Source organism: Clupea harengus, chromosome 8 (genome assembly GCF_900700415.2).
Source record: "Clupea harengus chromosome 8, Ch_v2.0.2, whole genome shotgun sequence".
Lineage (NCBI taxonomy): Eukaryota > Metazoa > Chordata > Actinopteri > Clupeiformes > Clupeidae > Clupea > Clupea harengus.
The window spans coordinates 26,338,625-26,360,374 of record NC_045159.1 but is presented as its reverse complement, the minus strand read 5'-3'; the positions used below and the strand labels follow the sequence as shown (position 1 = coordinate 26,360,374).

The 21,750-nt window shown below is 44.2% G+C and overlaps 2 protein-coding genes and 1 long non-coding RNA gene across 4 annotated transcripts; 1 reads left to right on the top strand and 2 right to left on the bottom strand.

Moving 5' to 3' along the window:
* Window positions 1–4,259: 4,259 nt before the first annotated feature.
* On the top strand, window positions 4,260–14,134 carry arhgef15a (Rho guanine nucleotide exchange factor (GEF) 15). 2 transcript variants are annotated; one of them, XM_031572528.2, is made up of 16 exons: window positions 4,261–4,747; window positions 4,906–5,356; window positions 5,979–6,677; window positions 7,292–7,340; window positions 7,495–7,567; window positions 7,766–8,041; window positions 8,233–8,393; window positions 9,267–9,419; window positions 9,606–9,735; window positions 9,840–9,914; window positions 10,170–10,262; window positions 11,734–11,888; window positions 12,117–12,281; window positions 12,845–12,930; window positions 13,200–13,304; window positions 13,658–14,134. In XM_031572528.2, the coding sequence occupies exons 2-16, from the start codon at window positions 4,966–4,968 to the stop codon at window positions 13,819–13,821; spliced, it is 2,775 nt and encodes a 924-aa protein (XP_031428388.1). In that variant the 5' UTR covers window positions 4,261–4,747; window positions 4,906–4,965; the 3' UTR covers window positions 13,822–14,134. The 2 variants fall into 2 exon arrangements, with proteins under 2 accessions (XP_031428389.1, XP_031428388.1); XM_031572529.2 differs by having other exon boundaries at window positions 4,260–5,356; window positions 5,985–6,677.
* LOC116221537 lies at window positions 13,877–14,503 on the bottom strand. The gene is made up of 2 exons (XR_004164177.1): window positions 14,457–14,503; window positions 13,877–14,314 (listed from the first exon to the last, which is right to left on the bottom strand). It is a non-coding gene; the product is annotated as an uncharacterized LOC116221537 (long non-coding RNA).
* Window positions 14,504–14,572: 69 nt separating this feature from the next.
* LOC105906574 lies at window positions 14,573–20,500 on the bottom strand. Its single transcript, XM_031572748.2, has 17 exons — window positions 20,355–20,500; window positions 20,170–20,222; window positions 19,929–20,018; window positions 19,668–19,792; window positions 19,246–19,389; window positions 18,756–18,824; window positions 18,418–18,618; window positions 18,172–18,268; window positions 17,784–18,001; window positions 17,300–17,453; window positions 16,678–16,889; window positions 16,360–16,477; window positions 15,970–16,175; window positions 15,694–15,808; window positions 15,320–15,489; window positions 14,854–14,951; window positions 14,573–14,762 (listed from the first exon to the last, which is right to left on the bottom strand). The coding sequence occupies exons 1-17, from the start codon at window positions 20,378–20,380 to the stop codon at window positions 14,573–14,575; spliced, it is 2,286 nt and encodes a 761-aa protein (XP_031428608.1). The 5' UTR covers window positions 20,381–20,500.
* Window positions 20,501–21,750: the final 1,250 nt, after the last annotated feature.

The window sequence follows — 21,750 nt, the reverse complement described above, 5'->3', positions numbered from 1 at the left end:
GAGAATGAGAGGGAGAGGATGCATGAATATGTGTGAAGAGGAGGATGGAAAGATAGACACTAAGAAAGAGAAGAGCAGAGCAAGGGAGAGCACGTGTGCAAAGTGTGTGTGCAACAAATATTCAGAGTGCGAGAGTGAGAATATGGAGGTACATTATCGCCCCCTCAATGGGGGTTCCATGCAGTGGTATTAGAGTATCTGAGGTGGCTGTAGGTGAATAGCCCGTATACGGGAGACACCGTCTGATCTAAGGGTTCTGGTGCTTCAAGTCCTCCGTGGGTCATAGGTAGTGAACAGTTTTTAAAAACCCAAATGGTGGAATGTGGAATATGTTTTATACTCCATTTTCATGTACAGTTAACATCATTCCATTTTTTCTGCTCTTGTTCCTGCCTCGGAGTGTGTGAGTCGACCAAAAACACACACACCCCATGTACCGCCTCAAAAATGAAAACTGAAAACTCATGAATCACTGTGATGTATCTCAGCATGTAATATTACAGTGGCAAACACAGATTATGATGTTCATATTTGCTCGTGTCCCAGATAAACTTCCATCCGACTACACCCGAAATACTGTACCTCAAAGGCTGGTGAGGTCATTGCCATGGCTGAATATCTATGTGAAATTATGAAAGTAAAATCTGCATGTTTTGTAATATAATATTATTTTATATTTCTTGATATTCACCGCTGCGAAAAGATAATGTCATTGGCAACGGGTTTTGTGCTTCTAATTCACATCTTTCACATCATTTTGCAAGTAGTCCGGTCATTTAACATAACGGAAAGTCATTGTAACTTGAAGTCAGCAAGTAATGGGTTGCTACGCAACACCTAAAACTTAAAAGTTCTATTTGCTTGAAGAACATTTTTGTTCTTAGCGGAAATCACGAAACGGCAACAAAATCATTAAAAAGAGGTATTTTTGGAGGAATGTCTTCTATCGTTTTGGCAAGTAACCGTATAATAAGCGGAATACTGTATAGTCCTGCATTCATTATCTAAAAATAGTCGTCCTGTCGGGATTTATTTTTGGATAATGACCGCCGGACAATACATTATCCCTTACATATTATATTAATTAAAACTATATTAAAATAACAGAAACCACTGTCTTCTAGTTCAGGTACCTCACTAACTGCAAGCATTTGTGATTTTATTATTTTAAAACTGCATATGTTTTTGTAGATGTTTGATCAAATATAAAATGTTGTCTTTATGATAAAAGAACGAATAATTATTTTGTGTAATCAATAAAGTATGTATCAGCAACTTGTACTTTCTTCATTGTTTAATATTCATGTGGCTTAAAGGTGCATTGTGTAGGATTTAGAGACATCTAGTGGCATGGTTTGCTAACTGAATACCCCTCCGTCACCCCTCCCTTTACAAGCATGTAGGATAACGTGTGTCGGCCATCAGTTGCCATAAAAACACAAAAGGCCCTCTCTAGAGCCAGTGTTATGGTTTGTCCATTCTGGGCTCCTGTAGAAACATGGCTGTGCAACATGGTAAACTCTGTGGAAGAGGGACCACTCCCTATGTACAGTGCCCTCCAGAATTATTGGCACCCTTTAGTAAAAATGAGCAAAACGAGATTATATTTTTTGTTTATCCTCATGATCTTTCTTTCAAAATATTCACAAAAATATAACCTTTAATTGAAGAAACATAATTGATAGAAAAAATTAATTCTTATCATGAAACAAATATTTTTCTCAAAAATATGTGTGCCACAATTATTGGCACTCCTTCATTTAATATTTTGTGCAGCCTCCCTTTTCCAAGATAACAGCTGAGTCTTCTCCTATAATGTGTGATGAGGTTGGTGAACACATGACATGGGATATGAGACCATCCCTCCATACAGTATCTCTCCAGATCCGTCAGATTCCGAGGTCGACGCTTGTGGACTCTCCTCTTCAGCTCATCCCACAAATTTTCAATGGGGTTTAGGTCGGGGGACTGTGATGGCCATGGCAAAACCTTTATTCTGTGGTCGGTGAACCATTTTAGTGTAGATGTTGAGGTGTGCTTCGGATCATTGTCCTGCTGGAAGGTCCAACCACGGCCCATTTTAAGCTTCCTGGCAGAGGCTGTTTTCATTTAATATCTGCTGGTATTTGATGGAGTCCATGATACCATGTATCCTAACAAGATGTCCTGGGTCTTTGGAAGAAAAACAGCCCCACAACATCAAAGATCCGCCACCATACTTCACAGTGGGTATGGGGTGGTTTTCTGTATGGCTATCTTTCTGTCTACGCCAAACCCACCTTTGATGTTTGTTGCCAAAAAGCTCTATTTTGGTCTCATCTGACCATATAACCCGGTCCCATTGAAAGTCCCAGTAATATTTGGCAAACTGTAGGCACTTTAGTTTGTTGTTGATTGACAGCAGAAGCTTTTTTCTGGCAACCCTCCCAAACAACTTGTGGTGATGTAGGTGGGGTCTGATGATAGTTCCGGGGCTTTTTTTACCCCAAGACTCAACTAACTTCTGCAATTCTCCAGCTGTGATCCTTGAAGATTCTTTTGCCAGTCGAACCATTCTCCTCACGGTGCGTGGGGTCAATGTACACACACGTCCTCTTCCAGGCTGATTCTTAACCTTTCCTGTCGCTTTAAACTTTTTAATTATTGCCATGATAGTGGAAATGGGTATTTTAAACAGTTTAGAGATTTTCTTATATCCATTTCCTGATTTGTGCAGCTCAACAACTTTTCGTTGCACATCATCACTGTGTTCTTGGGTCTTTCCCATAGTGGTAAATGACTACTGGAATTTGGCCTGTGTCACCTCATATTTGTACGCCAGTGGAACAGGAAGTCATGGTTGACAACTTAAGAGTTCCTAATCAAACAGGTGAACTTAAAAATTTCAAACATGACTGGAAATATACTTCAGTTAGATTTTAATTATAAGATTTTTTTAGGGGCGCCAATAATTGTGGCACACATGTTTTGGAGAAAAATATTTATTTAAATGTCAAAACATTTTTTTCTTTCAATAATTTTACTTCAATGAAAAGGTAGGATTTTTGTGAATATTTTGAGTGAAAGACCAAGAGGATAAACAGCCTTCGTTTACTCATATTCACGAAGGGTGCCAATAATTCTGTAGGGCACTGTAGATATGAAGGGCTCAGTATAAGCTAACGAAAAACAACGATTCATAGTTACAGGTGATTATGCCCTAATGAAAACATATTTATGAATACTACATTCCATTTCTGCTAATAGATCCCCCTAAATCCTACATACTGTGCCTCTAACACTCAACTGTAGACACACTGTAGTTTTCATTTAATGATGGTGCCATTTTTCACAGTCTGTTGTTTTGCAAAATGTATAGAAAATGTAAATTATTATTAGCAAGAATTTCTCTTTATCCAGAAAGAAAGCTTCATGTTAACACAAGTAAATAGGGTCAAATTGTGCACAAATCTGGAAATACCCAGATATCAGTAGTGGTCACTTTGTCTGTGCAAAATACCCACTGATATTAAATGCTCAGTTATGGAAATTCTCTGATGAACTGAAAGGAGGTAATTTTCAGAAGTATTCTTCAGTTGCTTCTGTTGCTCGGGGTACAATTGTGTCTGTGGCTGCTGGCTCACCAGCTTACTTCTCTCTTTTAGAGACCGTTTTGGCCACAGGCTCTACGGCTTCCTCTTCGATTGACTTTTGCGTCCACCTACCTGAAACCACAGACTAACCAGCAGTTCCACTTTCCATATTTGGCTTTTTGCTTTCCTGCACGGAAAAGTTGTTGATTTTAAGAAGACTGACAAACAGGTCACAGATAAAACAGCAATAAAACCATATAGTGGTACAAACTGCAGAACATATCTTTTTCTCACTGAGGCACGGAGACAGGAAGATCTACTTGCCAAATGTCTCTGAATGACAATACTCCTGTGACACATTAACCCACCTCACAAGATGGGAAAACAAACGGGTTCTCTGTAGTCAAGGAGTCAGACTTATGTTATCTGTGTTAGGACACACCTTATCATCCAATACTGATATGTTTGAGGGGAGGTAAACAGTTGTGGTTGTAGTTGATATTTCAAAATGGGGAAACATGAATGGGGTCAACTATGCTGTTCAAGAGGTCTATTACCTTGTATGTTTGATACCCTTCGAGCACAGTACCAGCAAACTGACATCTGTCAGCCTGTAGCACGTCATGTAAGCATTTTGGATATATATATATATATATAAAAAAAATAAAAAATACGTATATATAGTTATATATAATTAGACTATGCTTGCTCAGCCATCAATACGGCCTCTCTGATCTATGTATGCAAAGAAAAAGAGATGTGAAACTATATGTCTGCAATTCTACACCCAGAACCTTAGGTGCAAGCGTTTTTCATAGAGGTCCATATAGTGTTAATTCTGTTTTACCTTCTGTAATTTAAGGTATTCAATCCAAACACCACACAGTAGTTGACAGAATGTTGTGCAGCACTGTTGTTTCTGAGGTGATGAAAGAGAATTCCAGAAGTAATGGTAATGTTTTTTTAGAATAATTGTTCGAACAATTTAACAACTTCACAATGTCCTGTCCCATAAAAGGGAAAACTCTGACTTCCCTCTTTGCAAGGGGAACATGAAACATCCATGACCCAAAAGGAGAAGTGCATCTAAAAGTGAGACATGTGACATTGGAGGACACCGTCACACTGAGCGATCGTCACTCACACACTCAACTCGAACAACATGAACACATGAGGTAGTATCTCTCGCTTTCCATACACTTTGTAATATTTGTCTCATATGTTAAACACCAAGATATGTAGTGTGCAAATATATGTGATATCACCTCAGAGAAAGATGCAGAATTGTTCTAGAAAAAGATTCAGTGTGTGATACTGTGCCATCTTCTTTAAGCTTCAAACCGAGCAGGCAAGCCTTGAAAGAAACATCCAGGACAACAGCAAACGACTCGGCATGCAATCAAGGAAGCCTCCAGTGCCACGCAAGCCTGTCCCTCCCCCTAAACCGAACCTCCAGCCTCCACAGGCTCCATGTGGCCCCAGACCCTGGCCCTCAACAAGGGGCCACCACAGCAACAGCAGCGCCAGGCAGATACCCCCTCATCTCATCCTATGGAGGAACCAGGCCCGAGGGCCAGCTTCAGAGGATGATACGCCTCCAGCAAGAAGCCCCCTGCCCCACAGTCCCGGCCTGCTCAGCAGAGACGCCACAGAGGAGTTCTCCACTCCATCACCGTCTCCCAGGGAAACAGGTCTCACTGTGACGCAGGGCAAAGAGGAGAAACCAGAGCTACAATGGCAGAAGCCCCGCTGTAGGCTGGCTCCCGAGCATGGATGCCGATCAGGTTAAAAGCATATTTCATTCTATTGTGTTGGGGCCTGTTGGTTTATGAAGAATAGCACCAATGTGAATCTGTTTCGGATTCTGTGAGGAAATGGTTCTTTCACAATGAATTATAAATTCCCAAATGACAGCAGAGCAATGTGTAAGGGTTGTGATCATGTGTTATTTTCAGGATTATATTCAATCCACAAATGCAGAATAAACTGATATGTGCCAATATGTAAATATGCAAATTTAGATAGTATAGTATACAAACACCATATAGATGTGCACACAGTAGCAGAGTGTGAATTAAGATGAGTGTGAAGCATGTCACAGTAACAACATAATAGCAGACAGCACACTTGTACATTGTAATTACCCATTCACTTTTCCCCTCTGCCTCTAAGACCAGCCAAAGTACCAGGTGACATAGTATCCATTCAGCTAGTAGAGTCACAGACACTCAATCTCTCTCTCTTTATCTCTTTCTTTCTTTCTTTCTCCCTCTCTCTCTCTCTCTCTCACTCACTCATATCTCACACACACTCACTCACACACACACACACACGCGGGCATGCGAGCGCACACACACACACACACACACACACTCTCTTTCTTCTCTGTCGCTCTCTCTTTCTCAGCACCAGATGGAAGTGAAAAGACAGACAGTGATGGAGTAGAGAGTGAGCAGCCGCTGTCGACTCCCTGTAGCGCCACGGAGCCCAGGCCCAACCCCTGCCTCTGCTTATGCCACCAACACAGACCTGGCATGAAGCTGGTCTGGGTCCCAGTGCTGGACGGAGCAGACACAGGGCATGGCCTCCCCGCAGAGAAGACAACAGAAGAGAGCATGGAAACTACCCCAGAAAGGGAAGAGAGGAATGAGAAGTCGGGGAAAAGCGGTGGGGAAGTTGATGTGGATTGTGTCTACGAAGACTGGCCAGACATCGAGTACGAGTGCATGGTCAATGTTGTGAAACCCCTTCCACCACCGAGGCCAGCACAGATAGCGTTGCGGCCTGCCGCGCAACCCTTCCCAGACATCAGTCCCATCACAAACACCAAATGCAAGGCAAACTCCCCGACTCCCCCACGCGGAACTGGACAGGGGAAGAAAAAGGAGTCCCTTTCACCGAATCCCTGTGTGGAGAGTCGGCCCCTGCCCCCCATACCCGATGCCATTCCTCAGAGTTACAGGCAGAGCTCCCAACCCGGCCTCTCCTACGTGCTGTCCCCACGGGGGGGTCCTCCACCCAGCCGGAAGAAGCCCGTCAAGAGCAAAGAGGACACCTATGAACACTTCTACTCCCCTATTAATGAGTCAACACCAGAGAAATCAGGTGAAGACTTACTTAAATCCTTTTGGTCCCTAACCAGCTAACGTTAGATCCAGTCCCTTGCGGAGAAGAGTGGCTTTAGCTAGCCAGCTAAGTTCACCCTTTTTGTTTTAACCCCTTAGCTTTCATTTGAGATATAGCATACTGCGCCTGCCAGCTAACAGAACGTCATGCTCTCAAGTGACTGCTTTGGTCGGAACATTAACCAGTCATAACAGTCATTTAACAGCCCATGTTTCCCAGCAACCTTTAGTCATCAACAACGTTAACTCTTCAACTGAATTACATTTTACCTCATGAATAATATTATTTTATCATAATTATTATTTATACTGCTGTTTTCATTTCTCTCATGTTATGTACTGGTTTGCTCTAAGTCAGGGAATGGGCTTTAGAGAGCACTAGCCACATGACAATGCAATGCAAAGTAGCTGACGTTCTGAGAAAACCCACACCCTGCAACATCCCCTTTTTCAGGGACTGGTATGCATGCTTACACAAGTCTGTCACGTTATCTACTACAATCAGGCAGGTTTAATTACCACTGATATACTTATCACTGACTGAGGTTTAGTGCACTTAGGATACAATTCACCCTTGCTCATTTTTTCTTTCAGATGTGAACCTGAGTGATGATTATGAGTGTGTGTCTGCAGACAACACAAAGTAAGTTTGTCCATCATGCTCTCACACACACACACACACACACACACGCACGCACGCACGCACGCACGCACAAACACACACACGCAACCAAAATATGGCTAATATCTAATGTCAACAACCGCCATTACTTTTTAACATTTTGCTTTGCATTTAGTATTCCTGTGTACATCGCGATTCAAGGAGATTCACCCCCTGGCCTGCAACCCTTGCAGGAGGGACCCAAAGACGTAAGAGAAGTTGACTTATTTCTCCAGATACATTTTCCAAGGAGGTGGGAGATTCATAATCTCACAGCCACAGTATGATGCTGAATAAAATCATTTCATGTGTTGAGTTGCTGCACGTCACAGAGACCACAAAAATGTCTTAAACTGACAGTAATGATCCATCACCTCTTTTTTTTTTACTAACCTTTCCCTTGGAAGCTCCGCAGAACTCACACTGCTCCCCCCAAAAGCGAGAACCCATCTAGCAAACAGGTGAACAGCCTAAGTAAAAGCCAGGTGAGCAGGGCTAACTCTGTGGCCGCCGGCCTACGCAACAGCCAGGTGAGCAGGGCCAACTCGGTGGCCGCCGTGGACTCCACCGCACAGCGCAGGAGGAGGGTTGAGCCGGCGGTCCCCCTATGGCAGGAGCGGCCGGAGGTGAAGACGAGCGGCGTGCTGGACTCGCTCAGCCACAGGCAGCTCCTGCTGCAGGAGGTGAGGGACAACATTACAGCAGAGGAGGAACTGGAGCAACAGTGCAGACAGATTTAAAGCAACAGTGTGTGGTGTATATTTAAAGCAACAGGGGGTGTAAATGTGTATGCAAAGAGATATTTTAATTTGGCCCGAGCACTTTATAACAAATAACACTGATGTCTTTTGGGTACCTTTGAACTTCTTGCTAGAGCATGTTTGAAGTGCTGACCTCTGAGGAGTCCTACCTATGTTCCTTGCTGGTATTGACGGACCACTTCCTGGGGTCACGGGAGCTGAATGAGACCCTTGTGATTCACGACAGGAAGAGGCTTTTCTCCAACATCATCCAAGTGTACGAGGTCAGCGAGAGGTGAGAACACATAGAATAGAATAGAAGGGGGGAACTTTAGCCTGGATACCAGACCGAACTTAGCCCCGCCCACACATTTTTTGGTTGGGAAGTTCGGTCTGGCATTACTCCATTGAGGAGAAATTATCTGCGGCTCGATATCGGCCGTACCAATCAAATTGTCAAGGCGGGCTTTATACGATGATGGACAGATGATCAACAGTAACGTAACCAACCACGTCACCAACACACGAGTTGAATTCGTTTTCAACAAACATGGCTGCCGCTGGAGAGCTGAAATGTATAGATTCGAGTCCATTTAGACATTGACAGTGCATTCATTTTGAAACCAATTGAGCGAAGAGGCATTTTTTCTCCTGGTTCGGTTGAAACACGCCCCATAATCACAGCCCAATGGAGCGCTATCAGACTCATATTCTGACTAGAATTATGAGTATGACATCGTCAGGCTAGGGAAACTTAACACCAAGCCTTAATTCTGTGTTTTGGGGTACACATGATATTCACCTCTAAGACAAAATAGGCTGAGTACAAAAAGTAATGATTTGTGTTAAAGTTAAATATGTAACTCTATGTGGTCCATGCTGTTAAAATATCAGCTTTAGTCCAGTGATATATTTGGTACATCGTGGCCAAAATCAATTATTCAGCACTATTCACAAAGCTGATAACTAAAGATGTTACATCTGGATTATGTCAGTTTGCACCAGAACATTAGCTGCTGAATCTCGACTGCCGGTTGTGGGGACGTTTGTAAGAGCTATTGCAATTTACAGTGCAAGTGTGGGGAGAGAAGCAACCTCAGTTTGAACAGTGAAGAACTCATGATGAGCGTGTGTGTGTGTGACCCACTAAATGTGGATCGTCTCTCAGATTCTTGGCAGATCTGCAGGAACGAGTGGACCAGAGTGTGGTCATCTCAGACGTGTGTGACATCATCCTCCTCCATGCCCAAAACCACTTCTCTGTGTACACTGACTATGTCCGTGACCAAGTCTACCAGGAGAAGACACACAGCACCCTCATGTAAGCATAACACCCTGGTACACAATATAATCAAATCATAACAAACTAAGAGTTTAGAGAGAGTACTGCCTAACCCAGCTAGTGCCTGCCTTGTAACAGTCATTAGCATACTGTAGCATGCTAGGCTCCCAACAGTCACACTAAGATCACAAGAATTTAGATTTGTGTTCATAATCTATTCCACAGGCAGACCAACAAGTCTTTTGCTGTGGTCATGCGGAGACTGGAAAGTTCTCCACTGTGCAAACGACTCCCATTTACTTCCTTTCTACTTCTACCGTTCCAAAGGATCACTCGACTGAAAATACTCATCCAGGTAGTTAAGGGTTGTGTGCTGACTGAGAGTGTGTGTGTGTGTGTATTTGAATTATACGCAGAGAAAGAGAGTGATAAAATGGATGCGTTGACTTCTTTCCTCAGAATATTTTGAAAAAGACAGAAGAAGGGTCAAATGAAGAGCAAACGTCTTCCCAAGCTCTCGCTGCGGTGTCTAAAGTAGGTCGACAGCCATTTTTAAAATGTGTCTAACTGGTGTTTAGTTTGCTCACATCCCAAAGCAACAACTAGGTGTTGGAGAAGAAAGCACATGTTTGGATCACATCATCTGATATTGTGTTCCATCATTGTTTCCCACACAAAGTTAAGACCTAATGTTTAAGCAACAATAGTAGCCTAGCCCCTAGAATGATAGTGGTCTGCACTTTTATGAACATGTGATCAGCACGCACCCGCCATTATGCCATTTTTTAGATCATAAAGGATACAAACACTCAAGTTGGGAAGATGAAGCAGATGGAAGAGCTGATTAGCATTGCCAATAATCTGGAATTTCAAAAACTCAAGGTCAGTATACAACAGAAAAACAATAAGTGCAACACAAACCTTTAATGCATTTCACCTCAGGTGTCAGAGCCAGGATGTATGTCGTACCGCTCCATATGATGTATGTCGTACCGGCCCTTATGATGCATGTCGTACCGTATGATGCATGTAGTATCGGTCCGTATGATGCATGTCGTACCGGTCCGTATGATGTGTGTCGTACCGGTCCGTATGATGTGTGCAGTACCGTATGATGTGTGTAGGACCGTATGATGCATGTCGTACCGTATGATGTGTGTAGGACCGTATGATGTGTGTAGGTCCGTATGATGTGTGTCGTACCGGTCCGTATGATGTGTGTAGTACCGTATGATGTGTGTAGTACCGTATGATGTGTGTAGGACCGTATGATGCATGTCGTACCGTATGATGTGTGTAGTACCGTATGATGTGTGTAGTACCGTATTATGTGTGTCGTACCGTATGATGTGTGTCGTACCGTATGATGTGTGTAGTACCGTATTATGTGTGTAGGACCGGCCCGTATGATGTGTGTAGTACCGTATGATGTGTGTAGGACCGTATGATGTGTGTAGGACCGTATGATGTGTGTAGTACCGTATGATGCATGTCGTACCGTATGATGTGTGTCGTACCGTATGATGTGTGTAGGACCGTATGATGTATGTAGGACCGGCCCGTATGATGTGTGTAGTACCGTATGATGTGTGTAGTACCGTATGATGTGTGTAGTACCGTATGATGTATGTAGGACCGGCCCGTATGATGTGTGTAGCACCGTATGATGTGTGTCGTACCGTATGATGTGTGTAGGACCGTATGATGTGTGTAGTACCGTATGATGTGTGTAGTACCGTATGATGTGTGTAGGACCGTATGATGTGTGTAGGACCGTATGATGTGTGTAGTACCGTATGATGCATGTCGTACCGTATGATGTGTGTAGTACCGTATGATGTGTGTAGTACCGTATGATGTGTGTAGGACCGTATGATGTGTGTAGGACCGTATGATGTGTGTAGGACCGGCCCGTATGATGTGTGTAGGACCGTATGATGTGTGTAGGACCGGCCCGTATGATGTGTGTAGGACCGTATGATGTGTGTAGGACCGGCCCGTATGATGTGTGTAGTACCGTATGATGTGTGTAGGACCGTATGATGTGTGTAGTACCGTATGATGTGTGTAGGACCGGCCCGTATGATGTGTGTAGTAACGTATGATGTGTGTAGGACCGGCCCGTATGATGTGTGTAGTACCGTATGATGTGTGTAGTACCGTATGATGTGTGTAGTACCGTATGATGTATGTCGTACCGGTCCGTATGATGTATGTCGTACCAGCCCGTATGATGTGTTAAGGAAAAAACAATAAATAATTTGTTCAGACAGATAAAGCTGAGAGGAATCAGAGCATGTCGACTTTACCCATGAACCTCTTTTTCTCTGGTCCATCTTCTACCAAATCACAGGCTGTCCCGATAGTGTCTAAGACACGCTACCTGGAGAAACAGGGCGAGCTCACGGAACTGTCCAAAGCCGGCTCTTATTTTAACATCCGCCTCAGATTCCTGCCTGTCTATGTCTTCCTCTTCAACGATCTCTTCATCCTCACCAATAAAAAAAGGTCAGCTCAACACGGCATAGCATTTCTTGCCTCAATGATTATTTCAAATTGGGGTATTTGTAACTTGTTGACATTGTAACTTGTTGAAAATGTTAAAATGAACATAACTACGCACGAATAGATATCTACATATAAACGTATACGGATAAATCTGGTACACCTGAACTGTGTGTGACTGCATGTTCAATCAACATAAAATGATCCCGGGCCTGCTGCTACCACCCCCAGCCAGGACCGATATGTAGTGATCGACCACGCTCACCGGTCCCTGGTTCAGGTCCAGGCCGTCGGGGAGGCTGAACTCCGAGCGCGGTTTCAGCACTGCCTCAGTCTGACGCTCCTGGAGAACCACCAAGGCCAGCGCTGCGAGAGGCTGCTGAAGGCCAACACAGAGTATGTAGACACGTGCAGACAAATCTGACCTATCACAGGAGGCCAACACAGAGTATGTAGACACGTGCAGACAAATCTGACCTATCACAGGAGGCCAACACAGAGTATGTAGACACGTGCAGACAAATCTGACCTATCACAGGAGGCCAACACAGAGTATGTAGACACGTGCAGACAAATCTGACCTATCACAGGAGGCCAACACAGAGTATGTAGACACGTGCAGACAAATCTGACCTATCACAGGAGGCCAACACAGAGTATGTAGACACGTGCAGACAAATCTGACCTATCACAGGAGGCCAACACAGAGTATGTAGACACGTGCAGACAAATCTGACCTATCCCAGGAGAAGCAAATCAGTCATCTCGACCATAACTGTCTTTATTCACAGGGAAGAATAGTTATCTGTCTGTTATGTAGATGTATGACATAGATTTTGCTATAAATTTTTCTATGTGTAAATACCGGAATTTACCTGTACCAACTTGAGTTCCATATACGTCCATGATGTGGTTGTAGTGGATAATCAAAGGTCCCGTGCACTGATGTCTTCCCGTAGGGCTGACATGCACCGGTGGATCGCAGCACTGCCCTCTCTGACGGACCCTCCGAAGAGTGAGAATGAGGCCATCTATCAAGACTGGGGTAAGTAGCAAACCCGCATCTCCACTGGGGGACTCCACCCAGAGAGAGAGAGAGCAATGGATGCGGGTACCAAAGGTGGGATTCACCTGAGGAATTCAAAGCAGACAAACTGAAGATTTTTTAGAGTTGATATTTACTCGTGTTGACATTACGTTTCAGTGACTGCACAACACATGGATGATCACCCAGAATGTATTACATGGTTCTCATATTAACCTGTGTGTGTGTGTGTGTGTGTGTGTGTGTGTGTGTGTGTGTGTGTGTCTTAGACTGTCCACAGGTGCAGTGTGTGGATCAGTACACGGCCCAGCAGGCCGATGAGCTCTCCTTGGAGCCCGGAGACATAATTAATGTGGAGCGCAAGACCGGTGAAGGTGAGCACATCTACCGCCCATATCTCCACAGCATCTCTGCACCATCTACCATCTCTCAGCAGCCTCTGTTCAGCATCATTCATTGAGCATGGAATATAAATCATAACACCCACACATAACTTGACATTATTTGTCTCTAACATCTGTTTTCTAATGATTCTTGACAGTCGGAAGATGTCAATTAGTAGTTAAATAGCTCTAAGCTGTTTCGATGGGCAATGCCACTGTCCTTGGTGATAATTTGGGCTATCTCCAGCAGATAAGCACATACTATGCTCCTACTCTAACCTCCATCCATCTTTTTGAAAAGCCCCCTTTCTCTCCCTTCATATTGTGATCGTGCTCCTCGTTAGGCTGGTGCGAGGGGATCCGTCTCTCGGACGGACAGAAGGGCTGGTTTCCTCCCACAAACGTTCTGGAGATCACCAACGAACATCAGAGAAGACGCAACCTCCTTGAAGAGTTCCGCATTCTCAAATTAGCTGCAAACGTAGCACAGAGTAAACAACAACAATAACAACACAAGAGCAAAGTGCTTTGTAGATTCTTCCCATCAATGGTGTGGCCGTATATTGTCTTTGTCGATGTTTTATTGAATTACCACATGTTTGTACTATACATCATTCTCATACATATAATATAAATGATTCTCATACAAACGGTTCTACAGGTTATGCGTGTTCCCTTTGATAAGACACACAGATTCATTACATTTAGTCTACTCAAATATATGCATACAGTTCATGCATGTTAGAATCGGTTTGTAAAAACAAAATGATTTGTGTATATTTCTGTTACTCAAATATGTAAATAAAGGCATAACAACAATACACAGAATAGGATGTCAGGTTTACGAAGCAAAATAAACACCAAATGAACACCAAATGATATACGTTCCGAGTGATGGTAGCCATGGCGGCAAGCACTTCCTGTGGGAATGCAGGGATCCGACCCCAGCACCATGGCAACTGTGCAGGTGACAGGTATTTCACCTCAGACAACAGGGGGGACTTTGCATAGCAAACAGAAGGATGGACACACAGACACACAGACACGCACACACACACACACACACACACACACAGAGAGACATGGTAAGTATTGGCGAAAGCCAGGCGTAGATTAAGGCAGAGAGAATAGGGCATCACATACCTGCTTAACTGTCATCCACCCGTTTCAACAATGTGCATTTTTTGTCCTTTAAGAACAGAACAATGAGTGTGAGTAAATGAGTGAGTATGACAGAGTATGCTCAATGTGCACATTAGTTAATACACATCCCGTGTGGCCGTACGTCTGTCCCGCTCACCTGTGAGGAAGGGCTGCTTCCAGTGCTCTGTGCTGTGTGAGCGAAGCCTCCTGGAGCGCGAGGTGGCAGGGCTGGGCGTGTGGTTCTGAGGCTGGAAGATGCTCAAGGTGCGCGTGCCATTGGCTGGATGAATGCAGCCAACTGGGATCCTGGTTGGACAAAAACGCACCAGAACGGCCGTCATTGTTGGAGGCGATTTACTCAGGAAAACAAGTCACGTGGCAAGGCTCCGTGTCTCACCTGAAGTTGAGGTGGTGGTTACTGGGAGGCTTCTTATGGGACAGATATTTAGGGGTGTATCTCACTTCATTAATGTAGTGCAGCTGGCCATCTATTAGCTGCAATAACGTTGAGAAATGTGGGGACATGGTTTATTAATTAATAAATAGCAAAGACTGGTTTGGATTACTTGCATGAAACATACAGGTGTACTACCTACTAGGGATACCTGCCCTTTTTTCACAGTAAAGAGTAAAGTCCCAAACAAATGAACAAGTCTTGACCATAGACTCATAAAACTAGAGTCTTTGTAACAGTTTTTTCTGCACCTCATTCACACTTTGACTACCTTGACCATTTTTATGATCTAGACTATTTATGCATAATATCTATATTTGTACTATGTTATCTATATCTGGAGAAACCAGACCACTGACCTTGAACCAAAATCAGATAGGAAGCTGCTATGCCATCGTGGTCTACTCACAATTTTAACAGTTCCACAGCTCTCTATGGTGAAGCTAAAAAGAGCTCGGGTGTGGTTGGTCTCCAGGGGTCGGCAGGATGGGTTCAGAAGTGAGGTCCATTTAGGGTCAATGGGCGGGAACACTTCTGATGTGTCAATCAAAACTACTACTCTTCCATCTGGCAAACAAACTGCAATAAAAAGGTTATTTAGTGACATCATTGTCCACTAAGTCCTTAATCCTTTAGTAATTAATTCAGCTCTGATTTTCTCTGGAATGTTCTTAATGATGGTGGTCATCCTGTACCTCTCACCAACTTTTAGCCTTTTTAACATTTTTCCAGGGTAATCAATATCCCAGGATAATTTAGGTTTTAAAAAGCGAGTCTTTTTACCCAGCAACTCATACATAGGGAAAACACAGTGCTGCCTGTGAGTGATGTCCTCTCCTGTGTCCGAGTGTACTACACTCAGCTGTGCACTGACCAGCAGTCCCTCCATCCCAAGGCCCTGAGAGAGAGCGATTGAAAGAAAAACAGAAAAACAGAGCGCCAAAAATCACGTTTAAATGAGGAGGTGATGTCTTGCAGAGGGGTATTGTTAAACTAGTCAGAGAGGCTTTTGGACGTGCGCTGAAAGCTGAAAGCTGACAGCTGCTCCCTCCCACTCACCTCGTAAGTCATCCCTTGACTAAACAGGGGCACATCCATGCTGAACTGATCATTCTTTACAACTAAGCTGTAGCCTGCTAGCTGCATGAGCTCCCAGTCCAGCCTTTGGCCCCCCATATACACTGTCCAGTCTGCGTCCACGTTCCCATAATGCAACTGCAACTCCACTCCGCGCTGCGTACATTGTCCTTCTATTCTGGGCAACTCTGTGGCATGCAGGTCATCGGGACATCGGAGAACAAAAAAAAAACGACAAGAAGTAATTAAGGTGGGGATTGAGAAAGCACTGAAAAATGTGACAGGAGAGGAAAGGGTCAAGTCTTCACAAAAATGAGCACATCAACAAAGAGTCTGCACACAGTGCAATCTCTATACACATTCCATACACACCCACGTCCTGCAGATCAGTCTCTACCATGGCAGGATGGTGATACAGGTCAGCTTCAGGTGACACGAGCAGGGAGAAGATCACGGAGAGGGTATACCTCCTGTGCCGATCCCCCAAATACTGACAGAGAGGACCAACAACATGAACGAAAAGATTAGAAAGATCAAAGAGCGGATGCAAGGGCCATACCTGGCTATAGCATTGTGGGGGATACCTGACTATGGCATTATTTGCTCATAGTTTTGGCCTTTGATCTAAGGAATAAACAAAAGGCTTCACTGAAGTACTTGAGCACACAGTGTTTAATGTTTAAGCCCTACCCGCTGGGAGACGAGTGGGTGGGAGAAGGGGGCCTGCAGTAAGTAGGCGTGAGTGCCATTGGGGAAGGGGACGTGAGAGAGGCCCAGTCCCAGGCGGCCGCCGCCTTCGGACCAGGACACCGTCCGTCCCGCTATGGTGACGTTGACCAAGGACACGTCGGGTGGGAACACGCCCAGAGCCACAGAGAACGCGCCCTCTGAGGCGACGGTGTCTGGGAGAGAGAAGACCTGATGTGACGCTGATGCTGCAAAGATGCTGAAATCATGTTAGCTTTGCCACTGGGAGTGACGAGAGTCTACCAGAGTATCCAAAAAACAAGAGGCCGAGAAGAAGCCAGGAATAAGGATAAGATGGATGAATGAATTCTGCACATTACAGCAAATAATGCATTACTTTACTTTCTTAACTTTCACCATGAAGGCCGACTGACATGACAGATGGTTTTAATGGGTCCGGATTAAGAGGCTAGTACAAATATGATTGCAGAAATATGCAGATATGAATGCTACCACATCAAGGTGTCAAAACACTGAGCGTTAACAGTCATATAACCCTCCATAAGGTGGCTTGTCTGTTGCAAATCTTTTTATTTCTCCTGGTTTAGAAGATGTGAAACCTCACTGTTGATGACTCTGGGGGTCTGAGGCTGGCGGCGGAGGGACACGGGCCTGAAGGTGCGCTGCTGCGTCAGAGACCACTGGGCGTCCTCCCACTCATGCAGGTAGAACAGGTCCAGGAAGTAGGACTGGGAATATTCATTATCACTCACATGGCTCTGGTGAAGAGAGAGAGGGGGGGGGGGGGGGGGGGGGGGCAATGAGTACAACATCCAATATGGTAGGGTAGGAAGAGGTGTGAGGTAAGCAGACACCAAAAACCTAAGATGACGCAGACAAACATCACCAAATGGACAGCTCTGGCTGCTATGACCTAAATTTCCCTCGGGATTAATAAAGTATCCATCAATCTATCTATCTATCTGTACCTGAACCATAACATTTCATAAATCACGTCCCTGACAAAATATGATGGCTTAACAAACAAGATCTTTGGAGGCTGTCCTGTTATGTCCCGTGTCCTATTGTGTTGTAATCTATTGCTGTACCTTCAGCAGCCCTCCTTTGGCTCCGAAAGGGACCCGTATCTCCACCGTCCCTTCTTGTTCCTGGATCTGATAACCCCACTGCTGAGCCATACAGCTGCTGAGGTACTGCCCCTCGACACCAACTCTCACCCTTCTGCGTGTGACCGGGAGCTGCACCACAGGAGAGAGGACCTGGGGGAAAGACCACACGATGTGGGTCTCCGCCAGCACGGCCTCACCTAACGACAGCGAAAAACAAAGCGTTAGGTCAGTGCCACATGTGTTTAATGGAACTCAATGATAAATAAATGCTGACAATGGTAAAGTAACCTCTGAGAGGCCCATTCAAACAAGCAGTTCATGAGGTTTACAGTAATTTGAGCTATGTCCTGATAACAAAAACACAAACGTGTAGCGCAAGCCACAGAAGTATCCACTCGGAGTAGCGTCCACTGGTGCTTGTACAGAACAGTGGCACTGACCAGCTCGACCTCGATCCCATTCACCTGGAGCAGACAACGGAAGACCATTTCAGGGAGAGCAGCACAAGCAGATCCAGAAGGTTTCAGTCAGCTGAACACAGATACCTACGGAGGACACTGGGCACCAGCTGGCAGCACTCCACTCGGGTGCCACCAGCCAGCGAGCTCCTCACCTGCATGGGGTAGGAGAGTCTGGAGCCGTAGGGACATCGCAGGAGGATCCGCGACCCTGTGCTGTTGATGTAATACCCCAGCAGGTGGGCCATCCCCACGGGGACCGTCTCCTCCCTCATGGCCCCGGCCTCTCCTGGCTCCTCACTGACCACGGGCACATGGAACACGACCCTCCACTCACTCAAACCCTCCTCCGGACTCTAGAGAAACAAAAGGAGCGTGGCAGATTACGCTACAGCTCTAACGAGTCAGAGGTAAACGAATTAGCTATGTGTAATGAATGATAGATTCAAGCATGGACTTGGTTGCAGGTATTGGAAATATTAATAGTACGAACCACCGGGGCAGGGTTCATCCATTCTGTACCCTTTTGGTCATCAGGAGGAGTTGGTTTCAGCACAGACACCTAGGATATGAAGTGGTGATATGCAGTAAAGAAAACACCTTCAATAACTGCCCACACTGCCAAAATCCCTAAAAGCTTCTTATTTTAGCAATGGTGAAATTAACATTAAACCACGAAGAGATTGCCCCTTGCAATGCATTCAATTATTAACCAGGAAACTGATTTCCTGAATTTATTTGATTTACTTCACAATGAACTCTTCAGCTTTGCCCAACTACAGGGGTGTGGTTTGGGATCCCGGGAAGGGGGACTGATATGTCTAGTTATTCAAATTCATCACCTTCTATAAATAGACGGTGAAATCAAGCATGGCATTACACCCACAGTTTCCGCCATCATTGCTGACAAAACTAAAAAAAAGTCCCATCTGTGACCGCATCCCCATTGCTCCATTGTTGAGACAACCATCCCTCGGCCTCACCTCCATGTAGTTTTCCTCACAGACGATCTCTCTGGGGTTCCAGGGCTGTTGCAGCTGGCAGGTGAGCAGGAGGGGGTAGGAGGCCTCCTCACCATGCACACCCTGGTTCACAAACCACACCAGCAGCTGAAGCTCGGAGTCTTCCTGCAATCACACAGCATGGCATGCATTTTCCTTTACAAGATCTGTCTACACAGATCAACCAAGGAGCTGTGGTTGTTAGAGTTTAACTAGTAAGGCTGCTCAGGATAAACAAACCCAAGCGTAATATGTAGGTCAGATCTGAGGCATAACACAGCATCCATAATGAATCGGTTGTGACTGATTGGTTAACCAATTCATTTTTTAATTATACTTATATATAATAGATACTTTTTTGGCCTTTAAATACCTCACCACCATGATCGCACTGCTGGTCTCACCTGGTTTTTCACATGGCAGGCCAGGTAAGACGCTCGTAAAGTCAAGTCTCCTGACGCATCCAGCGCCGTGGTGTAGCCGCACTCAGCAGCCCATGGACCAGTGACAGTATGGACACCATGACCACCTAAGAACACAGGTTGGTTGGGTAAACGTGGTGTGTGTGTGTGTGTGTGTGTGTGTATGTATGTCCGTGTGCACATCAGAGTCTCACATCAGAGAGTATGTGCACTGAGAAATATCAATCCTGGTCAATCACAAACCTTCAACATCAAACCTAAACGTGTAACCAAGAAAGTTTGATCTGACCGCCAACCAGAAGTGACGATCCTGGCACTCAGTCCTAAACATGCCTTAATGGATAAAGATTTAAGGTAAGTAATGCAAAACTGATTGAGACACAATGTCTAATCTGACATGGTAAAACAGCTGAAATATAATATATTATATAGGATTGTTTTGGCGTGTTCATTGTGTAAAAGTACAGATTACATAACATCTTACCAATGGGTATGCTCTTAGAGTCAGACATGGGGAATATACAAAGCCAAATAACACTGGAGGAGGAGAGAGGACATAGAGCTTATAAGAAAACAAAGCATTTTGTCGTACTCCTGTAACAGAATCCCTTGTAGGCTATTAATAATAATAATGCTGGTAGAACATATTTTGCTGGCCATCAACCTCACCAAAGCATTTTCGTGCGATCCATCATTTCTCAAGTTTTCCAAAGTAATAACTGTCAGCGTAATTTCAAACTCGTGATTCTTTCTACGTTGCTCTCGTACTACCTGCTTCTTTCCAATCAGCAGGTAAACAACGAACACCTGAAAATTGAACTGAATTAATTCGTGAATCGTGTCACGTGACTTGTTCTCGCGATCCTTCTATGCTACAAGTGACAGAGTTTGGAGAGTTTGTTTAAATGAAAATGCTTGAGTTTTTCAGAGTTTGCGTAAAATAACTGAAGCTTTTCCTTCTTAACAGGCTCTTTTTAAAAGGTCAGTTTATATGAATTATACTTGCTGGTGTGCAATCGCGTAATTTTTTTGCATAATAATAACTAAATATTATCTTGTATTATGCAATCAATTTAGGGATTCATGTAATGACACATTTAACCTAGTTGATGGATTTAAGTGGAGACCTAGGCAATGGTGATGTAAGCATTTGCAATAATAAACAAACAAAAAAATGAAGATGAAGCCCTGTGTCAAAATAGGTACAAATCATTCCAACAACCCTGAATGTCTTTTCTTGATTCCTCCATCCTCGTTATATTCCCTTCCCGTTTGCTTCACGTTTTTATGAGAGGAAGGGGCTCGGACGTTAGGAGGGAAAGAAGGGAGTATTGACAAATAAAGGAAACGAGAACAAGTTTTTCACACACTGTGCACAGTGCGCTTACCAGTAAAGTGTCGTCGGATTTTACTGCCATTTCAATTTATGAGTGTCCGCATGTAAAATGTGTCAAGTGCCTTAATGTCGACACACGTAGTAGCCTAGAATGATTAATATGCAAGTTTACCTTTATGCCCACTTTTCTATTGATTCGGAGTGTTCATGAGTTTTTGCCACGTACAGACATCATGTAGATATGGAGAACTTAATTATAGCGGCTGATTCTACATAGATCAATTATTACTTTTATAAACATAGGCAACACTAGAGCGCTAAATAAAGTAATAAATAAAAACTAGTTAGAGCAGGTTATGCGTTTAAGTGTGTGAGCAAGTTATGAGCAGTGAGATCATGTGTGTGCTTTTGCTTGCTTTGTTTTGCCCTGTGTATGTGCAGTATGAGCGGAGGTGGACAAAGTATACATAACTGCATTACTGGAGTCAAAGTACAGATACTCCTGGTCAAATATGACTCCAATACAAGTGAAAGTTATATATATATAGTTATATATGCACACTCACTGTATGTAGAGCAATACCACCATGGCAGTAGAGGTGCTAGTGGACCAGGAGACTATATAAAAACCATAGAACAAATGGCCTTCCTGCCAGTGGAAGTGAAGCAAAGAATTTAGGGCATTTTCACCTGAAAGTCCTGATCAAGGTCAGAACCACGGTTCATGTT

Excerpts from the sequence above, each read along its gene's own strand:
- LOC105906574 (XM_031572748.2), bottom strand. The coding sequence starts at position 20,380 with ATGATGGATCGCACGAAAATGCTTTG. Across the intron at positions 18,825-19,245 it reads GTGAGGAAAACTACATGGAG|GTGTCTGTGCTGAAACCAAC; the intron begins GTGAGGCCGAGG and ends TTCATATCCTAG. Across the intron at positions 18,619-18,755 it reads GGATGAACCCTGCCCCGGTG|AGTCCGGAGGAGGGTTTGAG; the intron begins GTTCGTACTATT and ends TTGTTTCTCTAG.
- arhgef15a (XM_031572528.2), top strand. The coding sequence starts at position 4,966 with ATGCAATCAAGGAAGCCTCCAGTGCCACGCAAGCCTGTCCCTCCCCCT. Across the intron at positions 5,357-5,978 it reads CGAGCATGGATGCCGATCAG|CACCAGATGGAAGTGAAAAG; the intron begins GTTAAAAGCATA and ends TCTCTTTCTCAG. Across the intron at positions 9,915-10,169 it reads CTCTCGCTGCGGTGTCTAAA|ATCATAAAGGATACAAACAC; the intron begins GTAGGTCGACAG and ends GCCATTTTTTAG.